Source organism: Scomber scombrus, chromosome 23, assembly GCF_963691925.1.
Source record: "Scomber scombrus chromosome 23, fScoSco1.1, whole genome shotgun sequence".
Taxonomy (NCBI): domain Eukaryota; kingdom Metazoa; phylum Chordata; class Actinopteri; order Scombriformes; family Scombridae; genus Scomber; species Scomber scombrus.
Window position 1 is genome coordinate 3497580 of NC_084992.1, and position 21937 is coordinate 3519516.

Sequence of the window (21937 nt, forward strand, 5' to 3'; positions counted from 1 at the left end):
CAAGATAAACTGCTTTAATGTTAATTTGGGCTGCTGATTGTTGTTCTAAGAATCCCTTAATGCCCTTAAACATCTCTAAAAGAACCAAGAAGTCTAAATAATATCTCAAAGACCAACAACAACTCAATGAACATACCTTTTAGGAGCCTTGACGATATCTGCAACTTGCCTCAGAGCACCTGGACGTCCCTGGATCTTCTTCACGCCGCCTTTTTCTTGGAAGTTTCTGGGAGTCTGAAAGTCTGTGGCGTTCTTCTAAGATGCCTGTAAGTAAGAAAAACCTAAAGTCTCTTATAAAACTGTGAAAACTGATGGGAGGTTTGTCCAAACTCAGTCAAATTCACAGTCACATGTTGCTTTTTTAAACTTTTTTAATTCATAATTCGGTAACAAATCCACAATGAGAGACAGTCTGTAGGCACGGAGCAGTTTGGGTTTTGATCTATGAGTTTCTGTGACCCAAAAACTCAACATTTTGGCTTCTTAAACACACTCAATCTGGCTCTTGTCCAAAAAAATAAAAATCCAAATTCACAGCAAAAAAATTGAACAAGAAAATGAAGGAGTGACTTTGAGGTTAAATCAAACTATCGGAATAAAAACAGGTCGCCCGAGAACTGAGATTTTCGGAAAATATAAAGAATATTTAAGACACAAACATCAAAAACAGGACAAAATTAAGTCATAATCTACTGTATAATGTACTTTACTTGCATATTGAAAGCCATCTTATTAAAGTCAGAGTTAGTTTTTTCTTTCAAGTGCTGCCACATTTCTTCAAGCTTCATAACGTAAAAACACGAAAGTTCAATATCTTTAAAGTTTTTTCTCTTCAGAATTCAGCATTTCATCCAGAATTTTCTTCTAATCACGACGGAAAAGCCTCCGAAACGAATACTAAGACCATGAAGACTCAGTGTCCACTGACTGACTGGTTTCCAGAGCTTTAAACCACATCTCATGGTCCTCTCGTAGACTTTAGTCGTGTTATCGTGACTGTATGTACGAAGGTTAGCATCGGATGTAAATGAAAGATAAAAGATACCAAACATTTCCTGCAGGGCTGCAACTCACGATTATTTTTCATCGTCAGTTAATCTTCCCGATATTTTTTAATCGTCTTGCGCAATAAAGAAACCTCCTGGAAGCCACGGTGACATCATCATACGTTGTCTTTTGTCCAAACACAGATGTTATTTTAATTTTAATGTGATTTTCTGTGATGTAAGACGAGCAAAAGCAGCAAATACTCAAATCTGAGGAGCTGAAATAATCATATTTTAGGCTTTTTTGCTTAAAAAAAGGGTTTTAACTATTAATAAATGATCAAAATCGGAAACGATGGACTATCAACAAGCAGAGAGTCGATTTACGGTCAGAGGGACGTTGTTGTTTGTTGAACTGGAAACTTTCAGAACACGATACTGGTGATGGACTCACTCACCTGGACTATGGTTATAGGTCAAAGGTAATACGGACTTTAACTATTGTTGATTGTTTCCTCCGTGTTTATTTTTTTTATTCTTTATGTATGTGAGCTCTATTTGTTGTAGTGCGTTAAAGCTGGAACAACAAGTCGATCGACAGAAACTTCATCGCCAACTATCTTGATAATTCATTGTTTTGACCAGAAGAGTTGAGAAAAAATGATCTGATTCAAGCTTCTTAAATGTTTTCTTTACTTTTAACAGTAAACTGAATATAATAAGTTTTGGATTGTTGGTCAACACAAAAAATAAGACATTTAAGGTTGCATCTCGAGCTTTTTTTTATCATTTTCTGACATTTTATGAACCAAAATCTAATTGTTATAAACCCTTATTCAGTCTCAACGCTCTCCTATAACAAATCAGACTCATACTGACGTTTATTAGCCATCAGGTCTCGTCTAGTTGGTATCATCCACCTCTGATATGATCATTCTTTAATATTTATAAGGCTGCAGTGATCTCCGCCAAGGTTTTTCTGAACCTTTAAGTGTCCCTTTAATCGTCCTGTGATCGTATATAAAGAGGCTTTTCCATCCTGAAAAAGACAAAAAAAAACACTGAAAACCTTTTTTGTTACAGTCACGTTTAAATACATTAAATATTGGCAGCTTCACTTTTAAAATATCAAGAGCTATACTTTCACAAAAGCCACATTTGTGTAAGACCGATCGATCAATCCCATGAGTCGACACGGAATCAATCGAGGATGCACCGGATCGGATCGGATTTGCTCCACGTATCAAGAGTTCGTTCGGGGGTCCGCAGAGGGTCAAAGTCCAGATCACCTGATGGTTCGGTACATCATGAAGTCGACCGTGGTGCATCGTGGGAACTTGCCGATGGAGCTCTCCTCCACCGGCGTGTAGACTTTGATCTGCCGCATGTGCGTGTCTCGGCCGTTCTGGTGGTTGGCGAGCACGGCGATCTGGATCATGAAGGTGCTGATCGGCTCGTTCGTTCGCTGAAGGACGATAAAAACAGACGAGAGTTAGCGCAAAGATTTCACACGACAAAACGGTCATACGTGGGACTTAATCGTAATATTTTGAGGTTTTTTTGTTTTTTTGGGGGGAATATGGTGTTAAAAAGGGCGACAGGAATCTCCAGTAGCCAATCAGGTGAAGGGAAGAGAGAAATGACATGAGCAAGAACCAATCGGCTACCAGGACGCTCCTTGATCGTGGTGTTTATTCATATCAGTGTGTGTACATGTATTAAATTACATGTACTTGTTCATGTAATTTGCTCTCGCATGTCCTCTTAATAACTGATTAACCTTTGTGTCGTTCTCCTGGGTCAAATTGACCCCGTCTGTTTTGACTGTTGCTTCTTTCCTCCCTCCTTCTCTCTTTCTTCCTTCCTTCTGTCCTTCCTCCCCCCTTCCTTCTTTCCGCTATCCTTCTTTCCTTTCCTCCCTTCCTTCCTCCCTCCTTTCCTTCTTTCCTTCCCTCATTTCCTTCCTTCCTTCCTCCCTCCCTCCTTTCCTTCCTCCCTTCATCCTTCCTCCTTCTCTCTTTCTTTCCTTCCTCTCTCTTTCCTCCCTCCTTCTCTCTTTCTTTCCTCCCCCTTCCTTCTTTCCTCTATCCTTCTTTCCTTTCCTCCCTTCCTTCTTTCCTTCCCTCCTTTCCTTCCTCCCTCCTTTCCTTCATCCTCCCTTCCTTCCTCCTTTCCTTCCGTCTTCCTCCCTCCCTTCCTTCCTTCTTCCTTGACTCGAGGACAACAGGAGGGTTAAAAACACTACTTGTTAATCAATAATTGCTATTTGTAGCTTCTCAGTTGTGAGTTTTTGATGCTTTTTATGTGAGAGTAAACTGAAGATCTGTGAGTTTTTAAAAATAAAACAAACAATTTGACCAACTTTTAATTTCATTTTTCAAGCGGGAAGCGACAAAAATATGGCATAAACAATATACTCGATGATGCATAAATGTACAGGTGACTTGGATACTACTGTTGACATTTATCTGCTTGTGCTGTTTCCACTTGACCTCTGATAAACCAGAGATTGAGCAAACAAACAAGATGTTTATAACGCTGTGAAATTAGAAATCTGGATGTATTTAGCTTGTTTCTGTTCAGCTTTAAACACAGATTTGTTTTACCTGATTCATCAGTGAGATGTGAATCCAGCCGCTGGGCTCCACCATCTCCAACTGCTGCAGAGAGGAAGAAGAAGAAGAGGAAGATTTGAGTGATGATGAAACGTGCAGCAGCTGTGTGAGTCTGAGCGTCTAACGAGTCGTCGTCGTTACCCGGATTTCTTGAAGGTTGTGGAAGTTGTTTCCCACTCTGACGGAGATCTTACTGGGCGTGTAGCTTTCGTCTGATTTATAATCGGCGTAAATACACAACATCTTCACCGTCGTTCTCCTCCTGGAAACAACAAATAAACAAATAAAAACCATCATAAGAGACGACAAATACAAACTAACAGTCACAGATGATTAAAGCTGCAATGTTGTGTCTATAAAATGTCAGAAAACAGTGAAAATTCTTATTATTATAGCTTCTAAGAACTTGTTTTATATGATCAACAGTCCGAAAAATATCACATATGCACAGAAAAAGGTTCAAATCTTCACATTCAAGAAGCTGAAACCAGCACCTTTTTAACGTTTTAGGTTTAATAAAAAGACTAAAATGATTATTCTATTTATAAAATGACGTCAAATTACTTTATGTTGATCAATTCATCGACAAATGAACTAATTTATATATTGTTTTACTTTTCCATTCTTTTGTTTTAAATTGACAAAAAAGCTGTTTATATGTACACAGTGTATAAAACCTTATATTTATGGATACATTTAACAAATATAAAGAGTAAATGTACATATTACATCTAATCTCTGCAGCTCTACAGATGATTAACAAGCAGAGATACACAGATATATTTTCACTTCCTCCTTGAAATAACAAACATTGATCAATAATAAAATAAAAATAGACGTATAAATGTATAAAGAGATAAAAATATACATCATCCTCCACTAAAAAACAACTGTTTTCATACAAAATCATGACATAAAAGGTCTGAAGTAAGGTGGAAAACATATTATTTTATTTTACTGGTATTAATAGACACCGGAGATAGACATATTCAACGTTACCTGAACTGTATGTTGACTAAATGAGGCTGAGACCCGTCTGACTGCCAGTACGTCTCCAGGTTGTCGTCTCTCAGCTGATCGACTCCGAAACCTGAACGAGCAGAGTTCAAATTAAACATCAGATTAGATTCATCGCTCCGTAAAAGTTAAACACACCAGACTGAACATTAAGCGGTTTGTTTTATTTTTGGGAGCTGACCTGGTTTACAGGAGGAGAGCGACCAAACCGCCTGGGAGCCGATCTCCCGGACAGTCCCGGTCCGCTCCAGCTGCTTCGGGTCGGCTCCCGGTGGGGTTTTACTCGGGGTGGCCATCCTAAAAAACACCAAGAGACAAAAACACACATTTAGTGACACATTACTTTACATTTAGCTGCAGATTTAGCTCTAAAGCCAGAAATATACACATATATTAGATGAAATATATGGATTAAAGGAAGTTAAAATGGAGAAATGTTGTTAGTTAATGGGTAGTGGATAACAGGTGGGATTAAATTTAAATATATTAATAAGTTTTTACTTCTTATCTTCTGTTTATTGGTGTGTTTATGATAGCGGATTTATTGATTTCACTGTTTTATTATTTTTTTGTTTATTTTTTCTTGTTTTTAAAAGTTCGAAATAAACATTCAATCAATAAAAACATCTCCCTTTATAAATCTGACATTTTCTTTATGTTTTAATATTCACTTTTTATTCATGAAGAGAATCAACAGAAACAAAAGGGAATAAAAAGGAGGAAAAAAGAGGATACAGACTTTGTGCCTTTCATGTAATTCATGTAACTTAGCAGACTTGTTGATTATATGAACTCATAACTGTTTGTTTCAGTGCCGCTGAGACAATTTTACCAAAAATCAGAAAAATTGGTTTGATAAACTCAATCCATCCTTTCTAATATTAGTCAAAAATGTCAATTAATCCATCACATTACTAATAAATCCGTGTTTATCTCGTCTTTAATGATGCACAGCAGCAAAAAGAACAGACGGGTTTCAGCCTCAGGGTTTTTTTACTCCGTGCTGTTGATACAATTCTGGGTTAAAACTATTAAACACTGATTAGAAACCAGCTGAAACTCTTCATGTCAACAGGAAACACAACATTACAACATTACAACATTACAACACTAAAACAATTCAAAACACCTTTGAGGAGACATGATGACCAAACACCAACCCACTGGTTTACACATTACATTAACAAATATGACCTCATCCTTCACAGCATCCCTATAAGAAACAGCCTGTAAATACACAAATAGTAACAACCATGCTAATTAAAGCAGTCTGATAATGTGGGTGGTCACTGAATTCATCTTTTATTGGTGAAAACTTTTCCGGTGGCGTCTTATTTAAGTATTTGTGTTATAAAAATAAGAGATTAACACTTTTATATTTAGTTCTGAGACCTGGATAAGCTCTGAAATTAAAACTCGTACTATACCAGAACTACATGTCCCTCCTTATTAAGCATTTAATCAACAAAATTTGACTTTTTTAAGTTCTCTTGCATGTTTTAAGTCTCCACTGGCTTTTCTCAATCTGTCAAACATCTAATAATTTAATATTTAATCCTTTTTTTAGTCAGGTTTGTTTTGTTTACTTCCATTTTTACTCAGAAATTAGTAATACTACACTAAACTCCTTTTAAAAATCAGCCATTTTAAAGTTCCAGTGCAAATTTAAAGCTGTTATATTAATGACAGCATCTGATTTAAGAGTTTATAATAATGATTTGGTCCTTAAATAAAATTCGGCCTCACATAACACTGTTTAAGTATTTGTGTTGTAAAAATAAGAGACTAACTCTTTTATATTTAGTTCTGACACTTGAATAAACTCTGAAAATATAACTCTTAATACACCAGAACTACATTTCCCTCCTTATTAAACATTTCATCAAGTTCTCTTGCATATTTAAAGATGTATTTAACTGAGTTTACTTCCATTTTTAATAGGAAATTAGTAAAATTGCACTAAACTCCCTTTAAAAATCTGACATTTTTAAATGTCCATGCAAATTTAAAGCTGTAATATTAATGATAGTAACTGATTTAAGACTTAAAGATAATTATTTAGTCCTTAAATTAAATTCGGCATTGCAATGACACAACTAAATGAACATTAATTACATAAAAATACACATTTTTAAACAGATAGCGTCACTTTAGCTCTACTCAGCGTGCTGTAAAGGCTTAAACTGAGGAAATATGAACATGCTTATGAGTTAAGATGACTTTAAAATGTGTGAAAATGTAGTTTGGATAATAAGTGGTGACTTATTTTAGTGACATAAACCCAAAACTCGCCATTTAGCAGCTAACATTCCTCCTATTAAACTCACTTTACGACACAAATACATACTCAAACTTACAATTCAGGTTAATGCAAGTCTCCTATGAATTATCCCAATCCACAAAACGTCTTATAATCTAACACAAATCCAGTTTTAATCAGGTTTGTTTCATTTATTTCCAGAAATGAGTAATATTACACTAAACTCCCTTTAAAAACCTGACATTTTTAAATGTCCATGCAAATTTAAAGCTGTCACATTAATGACAGCATCTGATTTAAGAGTTAATGATAATTCTTAAGTGCTTAACTACAATTCGGCATTGCATTGACACGACCAAATGAACATTAATTACATAAAAATGCACATTTTTAAACAGATTAGCTCTACTCAGCGTGCTGTAAATGGTGAAACTGAGGAAATATGAACATGCTAATGAGTTAACATGACTTTAAAGGGTGTAAATATGTAGTTTAGATAATAAGTTGTGAGTTATTTTAGTGACATAAACCCAAAACTCGCTATTTAGCAGCTAACATTCCTCCGCTGCTTCACTTTCAGTCAATTAAACTCACTTTACGACACAAATAAAAACTCAAACTTACAATTCGAGTTAATGCAAGTCTCCACTGAATTTTCCCAATCCACAAAACGTCTTATAACTCAATAAAAATCCAAGTTTAATCCGTTTTTTGTGCGTATTTTTCCCCCCTCTTATGTTGTTTTTTTTTTTAAACGTAGCTCCTTCGAATCTCCCACTTCTTAAAAGTCGCGTTGCTCTATGACGTCACAACCCGCCACCGTTCCATGTCGCGTGCGATGTGCGCATCTCCCGCCATCTTTGCAGCCGGCTCCAGGAACACGTTGCTGGAAGGAAAAAACGGAGGAGAAGTTTTCACCCCTTTGATTATCCGCCTCTAAACGTGATTTGACATCGGTTTTGACACCCGAAGCCGGTTAACGGGGGCCGAAGAGGGGTGAGTAGGTAACGCAGTAGACATATTATGGCTTTTAATGGTTTAGAAAATGAGAGGAGCAGCTGTCAAAAGTGCGAGGTGAAGAGAGGAGAGAGGGGGGCCTCGACTTAAAGCTAGCACCGTTAGCAACCCTTTAATAATCAGCACGTAACGGTTCATTAAAGCTGCAATTGTTGCTTTTTAAACCTCACACTAATCTTATTTTAACTTACAAGCAGTAAGAGTTAATCAATGCGTGCGTATTAATTGTGAAATATGCTCCTAAATATCTAAATTAGCCCCCTTAAAAGATGACGTTTGCCTTTAAAAAGCACCAGACTCCTTTCAAAAAACAACAACAATTAAACTATCACCGCTCCCTGTTAAATATATACAATTAAAACCTCACTATTTAATATGTTTAAGTAACATTTAGGTTGTGTTAAAGTGTTCGGCATATGGATGAGTCGCTTATGACAAGGTTAATTTAGGACAAATCCTATTTTATGCTGCTGCTCGACACCGCCCGTCACGAAGGACTAGCTTTAATTTTACCCTTCAAACCATATAATTAACACAATATCTTAATATATGTTCTACTCATGTGTGTGAGATGTGTGCCGAATTACTAAATCTGATACCAGCTGTTAGTTAAAGGTGTTAAATCATGTTGCATTATTAAATATATGCTCAGATGTGAGGTCATAATTAAAATACAATTTTTTTGAATGAAGTCTAGTTAAGCGCAAATCGGGCTCACATGTTCTCCCTCAGGCCTGGGATAAGATCAGATAAGATGCGAGAAATTCAAAATTGACACAGCAGGATAGTAGTAAGGGTGAAAATGATAAAATAAATACAATTAAATACCAAACATAGTAACCAATCTACTGTGTAATTAAATGTGCGACATGCAGAAGTTCCTGAGATTATATGCACGTGTGTAATGTTCCTTGTATTTACATAGTGAGGTGCAATGTTTTATATATACATTTATACACCAATTATTAGTTAATGATGTCAAATCTCGTTTCAACTTTATACATATATATTTATATGTTCAGAGGTGAGGCAACATTTTCTGAATGAAGTCTGGTGTGACTCACTATCCCCTTTTTTAACCCTTAAAACACCCAAGAGTGGAAAATAATAATTTGTTTAGATGTTTACTAGTTATCTAATTTTTGCACCTAAAGTAAGTAAAACATTCCCTTTAATATATATGTAATATATATTTAATATATTTTAGATTTTATGAGTTGATACATTGCCCCTATTAAGGTATAAAAATGTTCATAATGGTAAACAATTGAATGTTTTATTCATTAATGATAAATGCTTTCTCTAGTCTTTCTAATATCACATATACTAGCTTCTAAACCTGATTTTTTAAAATCATTTATAATAAAGTATAAGCCTACCAAAAGCTTCATTTCTACTAATCCAAGGCACATACAAGCACCTCAACCAATCATGCTCCTAACAGGGTGTTAAAGAGTCTTATCTCCTGGAGCATGTTGCCTGTTTTTAAGGGGTTATTAAGAGAAACTGGGAAGCGTTAACTAGACTGGTACATTTTCATCATCTTGAGGCCTCCATCAACCCGAAGATCATGATTAATAAATGTTATGGGGGAGCAGTCGTGTTCAGGTAGAGGGCTGGTGTTGGGTTGTGGTGGTAGTGGTAGTGGTAGGTAGTAGATGATGTATAAGCAGCCCCATTGTTACGTGGAAAGGCCCGAGCGTTTTTTTTTTTTGTTCATAATTGAATGTGTTGCTTCAGCAGAGTGAACAGAGTGGACACGGGATTGAGCCCTGACAAACGTCCCCCTTCAGATGAGGTTAATGTTAGTCTGTGGACTTATGGATAATAATACTTTTTGGGGATTTCACTGAGGGTTAGGGTTAAAGGATAAGTTCACAGGTCTTTAAACAGCAGTCAGGTGCCGATATGTACATCAGTTCTCCTTTTCATACTGACTATTAAAAGATCCCCTTCAAATGTGCTTTCAGTTAGGGATCAAATTTACAGAAAATAACATAAAACAGCTTAAATTATGTAAAGAAACATAGTTTACCCAAAGTTTAGGACCGATTCATGAATTTTTGATTGATTTCTGCAGTGAAAGTATTCTCCAATGTGTGTTAAAAGTAGATGTGAAGCTTCTATAGAGCTTCAGCAGTCTAAGTTAGTCATATCAAGTGATATCTGACACATTTACAGTCTTTTTAGCATCAAATTCCCTCTTTGTGTTTCCCTGTTGAGCTGTGGTGGAAGTATAGTAACAAAAATACTTTGCTACTAAAAACACTGTAACGTTGAAACATAGAAGACTTGGTTTGACTCATTTGGACGGCATATCTGTCCTTTTAAGTTTGGCTTTTAAACACTACTAACGTCTCTCTCTCTCTACTCGTGTCTCTTCCAGCTCCACACGTCCTAGCGTCCGTCATTCCAGCCCTCCATCATGGCGGATAAAAACACCAGGATCGCCATCGTCAACCACGACAAATGCAAGCCCAAGAAATGCCGTCAGGAGTGCAAGAAGAGTTGCCCGGTGGTCCGCATGGGTCAGTGTCGAGGGAGAGAGCGAAGCCGTCATCACTTTGTTATTTCTCACCTCCGAAGCGTCGACACACTAAAAGACTAACTTGTTTTCTCATGTTTGTGTCTCTGCAGGGAAGCTGTGTATTGAGGTGACCCCTCAGAGTAAGATCGCGTGGATCTCAGAGTCTCTGTGTATAGGTTGCGGCATCTGCGTCAAGGTAATAACATATTTTACATTTCTATCTTAAGTATATCAATTAAACCTCCAGCTGATGCTTCATGCTGCTGTTTTACTTTAGCAGTCAGAGATCCTTGGATATCATCTACAGATCATGTTTTCTTGCCACAGTCTGGTTGTTCTGACGATGTTTTTTTTATTTTTATTTTTAGAAATGTCCGTTCGGAGCTTTGTCGATCGTCAACCTGCCCAGCAACTTGGAGAAGGAAACCACACACAGATACTGCGCCAACTCCTTCAAACTGCACAGGTACGCTGCTGAAAACTATGAACTGATCACTGAGAACACGTCTTATTTATAGTGTTTTAATCATTTATTTGTTCAAAGTTTCCCCGTTAACTATGCAACTTTTGTCCTCCCCGGTCCAGTTGTGACCGGTTTGACTGTTTATAAAGTATAAATTACCCAATTCAATGAAAGTAGTGATGATTATTAGGGCTGGACATCGGTACTCACCATTATCCTTTAGGTGTCAAACGAAATAAACTGATACCAAGTAGTAGTAATTTTTTAAACGATACCCAACCCTAATGATGATGCAAATAATGTAGTGAAACATCTGTGTGATTTTCTGATTACTGTAACTGTGCCAGAATTAGCCCAAAGGTTAGTTTTCATCTGTTGTCCCCTTTCAGGTGTGAATTGAAAGGACTAAAAATGAAGAAACAACTTTAAAACACTGTTTGTAAGGACGTGTCGGTCACAATAAATATAAAACACAGAGCGATATAAAAGCAGCACAAACTACGATCGATCAAAGCAACAAACGAACACTCACAGAACAGCTTCACAAGAGCAGAAACAAGCAAGAATCAATACAAGCGGCAGGACAACAGGAACACCATTAGGGTTGTGTATCGGTACTCGATACCTTTTTAAGAGTATCAACCAAAATAAATCGATAGTAGTAACTAAACATCTACCGTCAAACGATACCTACAATCGATTCCTTTTTGCACCCAGAGCTAGAAAATATGCCTCCATGGCTACAACCCGTCTGTGGTGGTGAAGTCGTGGTGAATTTGAGTTAGCGCGCTTAGCAGTTCAGCAGCCAAGATGCCACCTAAACGCTCTAAAGTGTGTTTACACTACACGCCTGTTACCACGGATACAAGACAGAGACCTAAATGTGTTAATGGAATCTAATGAAGGACTCAGCTGGTATCAGGATCACTTTAATGGTACTTGGATTGGTACTGGTAATCTAATTTTTTAGCTGATACCCAACCCTGAACACAACAGAGCAATTTAGCCACATAAACAAATTAACACTTTGAATGCTGAGACTGGTTACCTGGACATGAAGCTGAAAGTGACGATAAAGTTCAGTTGAAGGCTGATTGTTCTCCAGATTATTGTCCTGCTGTTACTTTTATGAATAAGAGGAATTATTACAGCAAGAAAAACAGGTTTCAGTGTTCATTTCGGCTCCTGATTGTTGTTTTAAGACTTAAAATAATTGTGAACTCGCCCTTTGCTGCCGACTGTCTGTAAACCACATCGACTCTGAGAGGATCGGAGGGTTTTATGATGAGTTCATGAGCAGGCTACTTGATATAATTGTTGTATAATATGTGTAATAATACTAATGTGTGTGTGTGTTTGTAGGCTGCCCATCCCCAGGCCAGGGGAGGTTCTGGGGCTGGTGGGGACCAACGGTATCGGCAAGTCCACAGCTCTGAAGATCCTGGCTGGAAAACAGAAACCCAACCTGGGGAAGTTCGATGTGAGTGTTTCTTTGAAGACTTCACAGCTGAATCCCTTCGGACCGCCGTAACATATTGTATCTTACTGATCTGTGTTTCCATCCCCCAGAATCCTCCTGACTGGCAGGAGATCTTGACCTACTTTAGAGGCTCTGAGCTGCAGAACTACTTCACCAAAATCCTGGAGGACGACCTGCGAGCCATCGTCAAGCCGCAGTACGTCGACCAGATCCCAAAGACCGTGAAGGTAACGAAAACAAAAAAACATGAGAAACCTCTGAAGGGAGGGACGGGGGGATGAAATAAAAGGGATATTCTTGGTATGAGTTTAGGAGTTAATCATTACAGATGTTGCAATAGAAGAAAAAAATAGAAACTTCCTCTTTTTTAAACAACCTTCAGGCATCTTGAGTATGAGTTCCTAAGTTTACGAGGTTTACTTGAACACAACATGAAGTCCCTGTTCTTTATACTTGATGGTTGATGTTTTACAGAGTGAAGTTGATCTTTAATTGTTGACATTTTAAAGCATTTTTAAGCCTCTCCAGTAGTGCTATCTATTAATATTATATCAATATCATTGTGTGAGACTATATATTGATTTTGGATATTATAATATGATGATATGGTAAAGGTGTTTTTCTAGTTTTAAAGGCTGCATCACAGTAAAAGGTTGTAGCTTTATTAACTTTACAGACTATTCCAGCTGTTGTATTATTATTATTTAACCACTTAGTCATTATATTCACATTATCAATGATTATTTATAAAAGTGTTGTGATATTTGATGCTCTTAAGTGTAGATTAAATGATGTAAATAAAGTTTTATTGTTGCAACCTGCCACTAATAAATGAATATAACTGGTAGAGATGTGATGCAGTTTTAATCATCAGTGTTCGGACCGGGTGTAATTCTCAGTTTCTGCCTGCAGGGGTCAGTAGGGGCCATCCTGAGCAGGAAAGACGACACAGAAACACAAACCCTGGTCTGCAAACAGCTGGGTGAGAAATACACACACAGAAATACACACAAATACAACACACACACATACAACACACACTCATATACACACATTCGTACAACACACACACATACTCATACAAACACACACACACATTCAACAAACACACACACTCATACAAACACACACTCATACACACACACACTCATATACAAACACACACACACTCATACAACAAACACACACTCGTACAACAAACACACACACTCACAAACACACACACACTCATACAACAAACACACACACACTCATACAAACACTCATACATTAATTACACACACATACAACACACACACACACTCATACAACAAACACACACACACTCATACAAACACTCATACATTAATTACACACACACACTCTTACAACAAAAACACTCATACACAATCTTTTAAAGCTTCTCTGAGGAGTTTCTGACTTCTTATAAACATGAATCTAATGTTAAATACAGCTTTAGAAAAATCAGTGTAACTTATATTCGGATCATTACGGTAATTAAACACTATATAAAGTATCTGTGTTCTGATTGGTTGATTTTTTTTTTGTCTCGCTGTTGCCGAGCAGATCTGAGTCATCTGCGGGAGCGAAACGTGGAGGATCTGTCCGGAGGAGAGCTGCAGAGGTTCGCCTGCGCCGTCGTCTGCATCCAGAGAGCCGACATGTGAGGAAACACGCCTGCCTTCATCATCATCATCATCATCATCGCTCCACTCGTTTATTTACCTTTGAACTCTTCTTTTCTTCTTCAGTTTCATGTTTGACGAGCCGTCCAGTTATCTGGATGTGAAACAGAGGCTGAAGGCCGCCATCACCATCCGCTCGCTCATCACCCCCGACAGGTAACTATGACGACGACAACAACGCTCATTTAAAGGGACAGTACGCCACAATTAACTGACAATGCAAATATTTCATAATTAGTCATTTTAAAAGCTAATTTTTCATCTTATATGACAATAAAGTGAATATTTATTGGATAATAAACTTATTTTGTGTCTTTTTAGAGGAAAACACTGAAATAAATGACTGAAATTTATACTTTAAGTTAAAATATTTCCCAAATATACTTAAAATATTCAACGTTAAGTCACTTTTTTTTAAGTTTTCTCGCCTATTATGCCTCAATCTGTCAGCTGGGTTTGATTGACAGGCTAACTGTGTGTTAATGTGTGTGTGTGTGTGTGTTTCAGGTACATCATCGTGGTGGAGCACGACCTGAGCGTGTTGGACTACCTGTCTGACTTCATCTGCTGTCTGTACGGCGTTCCCAGCGCCTACGGAGTCGTCACCATGCCCTTCAGCGTCCGAGAGGGTAAAAAAAACGCGCGCACACACACACACCCACACACATTTTCTAAACTTCAAAACAAGTCTTAACCCTAACATTTGTGAATTACATTAAGGAGACTTAATATGTCCCCATAAAGGAGGCGAGTCCCCGAAACGTTTGGCATACCCGGACCCCACACATGCACACACACATACACACACATACACACTTAGGGCACTTTTGGGGACATTACAGACTTATTCTAACCTTTTAACTTTTAACCCCTTCCTTCCTTCCTCCTTTCCTTCCACCCTTCCTTCTCTCCTTCCTCCCTTCCTCTTTTCCTCCATCCCTCCTTACTCCTTTCTTTCCTCTTTTCCTCCCACCCTCCTTACTCATTTCCTTCCTTCCTCTTTTCCTCATCCCTCCTTACTACTTTCCTTCCTTCCTTCTCTCCTTCCTCCCTTCCTCTTTTCCTCATCCCTCCTTACTCCTTTCTTTCCTTCCTTCCTTCCTCCTTTCCTTCCTTCTTTCTCTCCTTCCTCCCGCCTTCCTTCCTTCCTTCCTCCTTTCCTTCTCTCCTTCCTCCCTTCCTCTTTTCCTCCATCCCTCCTTACTCCTTTCCTTCTTTCCTCCCTTCCTCCCTTCCTTCTTTCCTCCCTTCCTCCTGTCCTTTCTTGACCTGAGGACAACAGGAGGGTTAAAGACTGTAATAAACATTTAATCCTTCCTTCTTTTCCTTCAGGCATCAACATCTTCCTGGACGGTTACGTTCCTACGGAGAATCTCAGGTTTCGTGAGACCTCGTTGGTCTTCAAGGTGGCGGAGACGGCCAATGAGGAGGAGGTGAAGAGACTCAGGCACTACCAGGTCGGTTCAACTCCCCTTTTCTTTCTTTCTAGTTTCACTCCTCCGTTGCCGTCTTCCCTCCATCTTTTGACGCTGATGTCTGACTTCCTGTCTGTTTACGGTTCAGTATCCACACATGGTGAAGACGATGGGCGAGTTCACGCTGGAGATCTACGAAGGAGAGTTCACGGACTCTGAGATCATGGTGATGCTGGGAGAGAACGGTGAGCTTCAGACTATTTTATTCTGTTGTTGTTAAATCGTTTAATAACTTTGATTTCTACTCTAGAGGAAATGTTTTAATCTCAAAGTCAAACAGGTGTCATGTGAAATAAAGAGATCTGATGTTTTTAGGTGTTTTCAGTGAATGAAAGTATAAAATATGACTTAAGTTATTAATAGAGTGACTTTAATGTTTGATTTAGTTAACCCTCCCGTTGTCCTCGAGTCAAGGAAGGGAGGAAGGAAAGGAGGGAGGAAGAAGGAAGGAGGGAGGAAGGAAGGGAGGAGGAAAGAAAGAGAGAAGGAGGGAGGGAGGAAAGAAGGACAGAGGAAGGAGGGAAGGACAGACGGAGAGAGGGAGGAAGTATGGACAGAAGGAATGAAGAAAGGGAGGAAAGAGAGAAGAAGGAAAGAAAGAGAGAAGAAGGAGGGAGGGAGGAAGGACAGACGGAAGGAAGGAAGGAAGGGATCAGGGAAAGGGAGGACGACACGAAGGTTAAAGGGACAGTTCACAGATTCAGTAGATTTTGAGAATTTGACCGTTTCTCAGAGTCAGAATCTAATAAATACCTTCAGACAGACTTTAATATGTAGTTTTTAAGTTTGTCAGACTGTAATATGAGGCTATCTAGGATCAATTATTGAGTATTTATGGCCAATAGAAGGAAGGAAGGAAGGAAAAGAAATATGGAAGAAAAGAAGGACAGATGGAAGAGAAGGAAGGGAGGGAGGAAGGAAGGATGGAAAAAAGGAGAAGAGAAGACAGGAAAGAAAGATGGAAGGGAGAAAGAAGGAAAGTGGGCCGGATCTGACCACTCAGCGGGCCGTTTCTTGCCCACGGGCCGCATGTTTGACATCCCTGATCTATCAAAGAACATGAATATGATCTCACAGACATCTAGAAATGAAGCTTCATCTGTGTGTGTGTATTAATGTGTATTAATGTGTGTATTTGTGTGTGTGTTCAGGCACGGGGAAGACAACCTTCATTAGGATGCTGGCTGGAGGACTCAAACCTGATGGCGGAGGTGAGATAATATAAAATTATCCTTTATTCATCATCATTCATTTATCAGGAAATATACCTAAGTTTTATTTCTAGTAGAATTCCACAAAGTAACTCTTGTTGATTATCTTGTTTAAATAAAGTTTGTTTCGGTCATCTGAGGTTTTTGTCTTTTGCCTACAAAGTGATGAAGTAGAGTTTTTTTCAATTTGTGTAAACTCTGTTGTTGTTGTTTGTGTTTTCAGGTGACATTCCCATCCTGAACGTCAGCTACAAGCCTCAAACCATCAGCCCCAAGTTTAAGGTTCGTTAAAGTCCCAAAGACTCTAAAACTGTTAATAGACTTTCTAATTTTTTTATTTTATTTTTTTTCTTCTTCATAACTTTATTGAAAAAGTTTCACTACAGTCACAATATTGACATTTTGGTAATATCAAACAAAGTCTGGCATCTCACATTAAAATAAAAAAAACATGCATAATCTCAACATGACTGAAATACAGTTTAAATGATGTTTCTTGTCACATTTATTTAACCCTTCTCAATGACGGTGCACATTTTGGCTGTTTTTAAAGCATAAGTTATAGGAGAGGCTCCACTATACGATATTATTACCCTTTTATATATATTGCAATTCATTACCTTTTTTCAACTGCTAATTATACTAAACCCAAATGAAAACTTCCTCCTGCACACTGACCTTCACCTCTGCTGACCGTCACCAGTAAACTAACCAGAGCCCTCTAGTGGACGGAGAAAGCAACTGATTTTATTATTCTAGTGCCAAAAACTTCAATTTTCATTTGCAGTTTATATAATAAAAGATCGATACTTGGCGTCTGTGTATCGATACAATAATGCCGAACAATTTACACATATATATTGGAAATTATGGTCTATAGGCCTCATTTAGATTAAAGTATACAGGAGGATTAATCTGTGTATTCAAAAAACGCTTAAAGCAACAACGATCTGTCAGAGATTCTCACATGTTTACTGCAGCTTTTATTCTATTAACAGGAAATCAGTTTTAAGTGTTTGGTGATTAAATATTGGTTGTGTTGTTTTGTGTCCGCAGGGCAGCGTCCGAGCTCTGCTGCACGAGAAGATCCGAGACGCCTACACTCATCCTCAGTTCATCACCGACGTCATGAAGCCGATGCAGATCGAGAGCATCATCGACCAGGACGTAAGGCGCCTTTCTATCTCTTTAACGTTTATTTTTAACCTTATATAAATGAAGAAAGAAGAGTTGAACCTCCTCTTCCTCCTCTTCTTCCTCCTCCAGGTGCAGAACTTGTCCGGTGGTGAGCTGCAGAGAGTCGCTCTCACGCTGTGTTTGGGGAAACCGGCCGACGTTTATCTGATCGACGAGCCTTCGGCCTACCTGGACTCTGAGCAGAGATTGATGGCTGCCAGAGTCATCAAGAGGTTTGTTACTGTCCTCTTCCTCCTCCTCTTCGTCCTCCTCCTCCTCCTCCTCCTCCTCCTCCTCCTCCTCCTCCTCATAAGTTCTTAAAATCAATTAAACCCAAAAAACTTGCAGATAAACTTCAGAAAATAAAGAAAGAAAAACAAAAAGATAGAAAATTAATGTACAACTGTTGTAAAAATTGATATTTCTTGCTTTCAGCTTCTAAAATAAGTTTTTTTTACCACTTTTCTGTTTCCCATCGTTGTAATTAAGGCTGCAACTAACTATCAATCTGCCTTTTCTTATTATTAAGTATTCGTTTAGTCTATAAAATGAAAGTAGAGAATAAAATCTGACATTTAAGAAGCTGAAACCATCAAAAAGTTACTCAAAACAGTTAATCAATAATAAGTCAGTTCTGCCCTCATCTCTCACTCCTCCTTCCCTCCTTCACCTGCTCCCTCTGTCCTTCCTTCCTTCCTCCTCTTCCTCCGTCTGACTCCTCTCTGCGTGTGTCCAGGTACATCCTCCACGCTAAGAAGACGGCGTTCGTGGTCGAGCACGACTTCATCATGGCGACCTATCTGGCCGACAGGGTCATTGTGTTCGACGGTATTCCCTCCACGAGTACCTACGCTAACACGTAAGAGACGCACACACACACACACACACACACACACACACACACACACACACACACACACACACACACACACACACACACACACAAACACAAACACACACACACACACACACAAACACAAACACACACACACACACACACATACACACACTCTGATTGTAATGATGGCTGTATTGACTCTCTCTGTGTTTGTGTGTTTCAGTCCGCAGGGTCTGTTAGCGGGGATGAACCGGTTTCTGGCGCTGTTGGAAATCACGTTCAGAAGAGACCCGAACAACTTCAGACCGCGAATCAACAAGCACAACTCCATCAAGGTACACACACACACACACACACAGATTCGTTTTTTAGAAAAAAAGGTTGTCCTAGAGCACTTTTGGGGACTTTATAAACTTGTCTACATTCCCTGGAAATTTACGCTAAACCTTTTTTTTTTTAGGTGTTATATCTTTTAGAGCTTTATAGACACACCAGTACACTTTTACTGGCACTTCTTGCACACTGAGTATTATTATTATTATTAATATTTATTACATATACACATACAGTGTTTCCCAGACTCTTCGGGGGGTCTAGGGTTACCTTTTTTAAGTCAAATGCATCATTCTGGTGCTGAGAGCACACTTAAAAGGTTGCATCTATTGAAAATAAAAGAAAGCGCTCTAAAAAATGATGTGTTTTAGTAATTTAACTCCTGGTTGTATAGGTATGAATGGTGATGATGACACACCCACAAAGCATGGGGGGAGACAAACTCCAAACAAACTATCAAAAAAAGACTAATATCCAGATTTCAGCTCTGAAACAAAGCAAACAGAAGTGATTATCCAAGTTGAACTAGTTCTGGTTCAGTGAGATGCTTTGCTGAATGTTTCTGAGAGAGTTCAGACATGTTTGGCTCACTATGAAACTCTGGTGGCTAGGGTTGGATACTGAGGTCGGTGCCAACCTTCAGTACATCAAGGCTCATCGTCCTTCAGTGAAACACACGAGCTGCAGGCGTGTCAGAGCTAAATGCTATGACTCTGTCTGGCAGCTGTTTATTCCACTCTCATGGGTGCAATACCACCGGCGTCCAGCGGTGGTGCTTGTGGAGAAATCTCATGAAAAGTCATTACACCTACTAAACTAGGTCATAGTGTCACCATGGTAACTCTATAATAGTGCTACAGCTACACAGATGCAATGTAGGAAAACTGTGCTATTAAATATGTTTAGAAGAAATATGATTTAATGTAGACTAAATAACCCGTGTGAATATATTTATATATATTTACTTTGTACCTCATATTTATACTGTATATATTTTTCTCACATTTTCTCTCTAATAATTGCACCTTTCATATTTATATTTAAGAAGGAAGGAACAGTCAAAACAGACGGGGTCAATTTGACCTGGGATGACGACACAAAGGTTAAGTTTCATTTAAAGACTCTTCTTTGTTTTCTCTCCTTTAGGACACGGAGCAGAAGAAGAGCGGGAATTATTTCTTCCTGGACGACTAAGATTGTTTCCTGCGTGACCAACCGTGTGACTTCCTGCGACGCTCCGCTGGGGAGGAAGTGGGCTGTGTTCAAAAATTTAAAAAATAAAATAAAAACCCCAGGGAGCGTTTCAGGAGCGTTCACAAGCCGCCGTGACGTTCACCCAAACCAGGCTGTGTTCAATAAAAACAGCAGATGTGTTTAAATCATTACAAAAGAAGAAGAATCATCATCAGCCTTTAACGTACGAGGCTGCATTCAATAGTAACGCAATGTTGTGAAATGTTTAAAAAAAAAAAAAAAAGAATATAAATAAGTGAATTGCATTCTGTGTCAGTCAGCCTGTACATACTGGGGCTGCGTTCACAAGCCAGCAGCGACATTGTTGAACATTAAGCAGCATATTTTAACTTTCATGCATTTACAAAAACTGATAATAAACTCTGAAGCTACCTGATCTGAAAAACTGCCTCTGCTTTTATTTCTGTGTCTGTGATGATTTATAAGATGTTGTGGTGCGTTCAGGAACATTCAGGTGTTTCTTAATATTTCTCTAAAAAAAGAAAGAAAAAGTCTATTTCCATCTTATTAAACATTCGATGGACTGCAAACACATCCAGGACTTTATCGTGGTATATCTGATGAAGTCTAATAAGTGGTAAACAATATATTGGTTTTAACAACAAACAGTAGTTTATAAAGTGGGGTATGTATTAAGTATTATTCAATCTGTGCTAATTTGTATACATATGGAGTTATGTTTATCTATTTATATCATAGGAAATGGTTTGGGTGTAGGCTGAAACCATAGACTGTATATAAGAAATGGACGTAACATCCGTGACGTCACCCCTTGGTTTGTGGACAGGTGCATGCTGGGAAAAATAAAAACAGGGATTCTACTTATATGGGCATCAGGAGGAGCATGAGGCGCCCTCCTGAACCTGTGAACCAATCAACCTGTCAATCACGACGTAGCCACGCCCTAATGCATACCCTGCTTTATCGTCAAATATAAAATCAGGGAGGCTAAAATGTCCCAAATGAACATCATACTGCATTGAAGAAGGCTTTAAACTAGCGATTGAGACCATAAACACATTTTGAAAACGTTAACTGAGGTTATAAATCAAGTGAGAAGTTGGTGAATTCTCCATTGACTTGTATAGAGACGGAAGTCCTTTTGACACCAAAACGGTCTCCCCCTGGTGGCCTTTTGATAGAATGCAGTTTTAAGTTACTTCTTCGTTGGCATCATTTCAAAGGACCGGAACTCCCCGCCTGGCTGAAACATTGATTATAATTTAATTCGGCAGTTTGAAAACACTTTAAACACACAGAATAACAATCTTTACCAAGCTGGCAACAAAAGTGAAAGTATAGACTTCACTGCTGTAGGACTGTTTGTTTATGGGTCAAAGATGAGACGTGTAAATTGTGAGTGAAGACCAATTAATTTAAAATCAACGAGTTTGGGTTATTAAAATAGCCCAGCAGTTTTAAGAGTGTAGACTATGTTGTACCAAAATGTCATTCATTATGCTGAATGACTGCAGCGTTTCTATCCCATGTTTTCACTAGTTCACATTAAATCATGCAATTCACATTTATTTCTTGTAATAATAGTGGATATTATCATTTTAAACCATGTTATGACATTTTAATGTATTTCTGTATACTG

The 21937-nt window shown here is 38.4% G+C and overlaps 3 protein-coding genes across 4 annotated transcripts in view; 1 reads left to right on the top strand and 2 right to left on the bottom strand.

Annotated features, from left to right (window-relative positions):
* LOC134006179 (zinc finger protein 208-like) overlaps nt 1–21937 on the bottom strand; it is a 1001836-nt gene that overhangs the window by 550950 nt on the left and 428949 nt on the right. The window lies entirely within an intron of this gene.
* Nucleotides 1679–7647, bottom strand: anapc10 (anaphase promoting complex subunit 10). The gene is made up of 6 exons (XM_062445303.1): nt 7503–7647; nt 4800–4915; nt 4601–4691; nt 3743–3863; nt 3593–3646; nt 1679–2451 (listed from the first exon to the last, which is right to left on the bottom strand). The coding sequence occupies exons 2-6, from the start codon at nt 4912–4914 to the stop codon at nt 2272–2274; spliced, it is 561 nt and encodes a 186-aa protein (XP_062301287.1). The 5' UTR covers nt 4915; nt 7503–7647; the 3' UTR covers nt 1679–2271.
* On the top strand, nt 7737–20722 carry abce1 (ATP-binding cassette, sub-family E (OABP), member 1). 2 transcript variants are annotated; one of them, XM_062445279.1, is made up of 19 exons: nt 7737–7874; nt 10282–10423; nt 10533–10618; nt 10791–10888; nt 12248–12365; nt 12455–12592; nt 13278–13347; nt 13932–14028; nt 14117–14206; nt 14558–14679; nt 15383–15507; nt 15614–15710; nt 16677–16736; nt 16960–17018; nt 17793–17903; nt 18003–18145; nt 18649–18771; nt 18974–19085; nt 20230–20722. In XM_062445279.1, the coding sequence occupies exons 2-19, from the start codon at nt 10321–10323 to the stop codon at nt 20275–20277; spliced, it is 1800 nt and encodes a 599-aa protein (XP_062301263.1). In that variant the 5' UTR covers nt 7737–7874; nt 10282–10320; the 3' UTR covers nt 20278–20722. The 2 variants fall into 2 exon arrangements, with proteins under 2 accessions (XP_062301263.1, XP_062301262.1); XM_062445278.1 differs by having other exon boundaries at nt 7743–7882.

Excerpts from the sequence above, each read along its gene's own strand:
- anapc10 (XM_062445303.1), bottom strand. The coding sequence starts at position 4,914 with ATGGCCACCCCGAGTAAAACCCCACCGGGAGCCGACCCGAAGCAGCTG. Across the intron at positions 4,692-4,799 it reads GCTCTCCTCCTGTAAACCAG|GTTTCGGAGTCGATCAGCTG; the intron begins GTCAGCTCCCAA and ends CTGCTCGTTCAG. Across the intron at positions 3,647-3,742 it reads ACAACCTTCAAGAAATCCGG|CAGTTGGAGATGGTGGAGCC; the intron begins GTAACGACGACG and ends TCCTCTCTGCAG.
- abce1 (XM_062445279.1), top strand. The coding sequence starts at position 10,321 with ATGGCGGATAAAAACACCAGGATCGCCATCGTCAACCACGACAAATGC. Across the intron at positions 14,680-15,382 it reads GCCCTTCAGCGTCCGAGAGG|GCATCAACATCTTCCTGGAC; the intron begins GTAAAAAAAACG and ends CTTTTCCTTCAG. Across the intron at positions 17,904-18,002 it reads AGAGCATCATCGACCAGGAC|GTGCAGAACTTGTCCGGTGG; the intron begins GTAAGGCGCCTT and ends TTCCTCCTCCAG.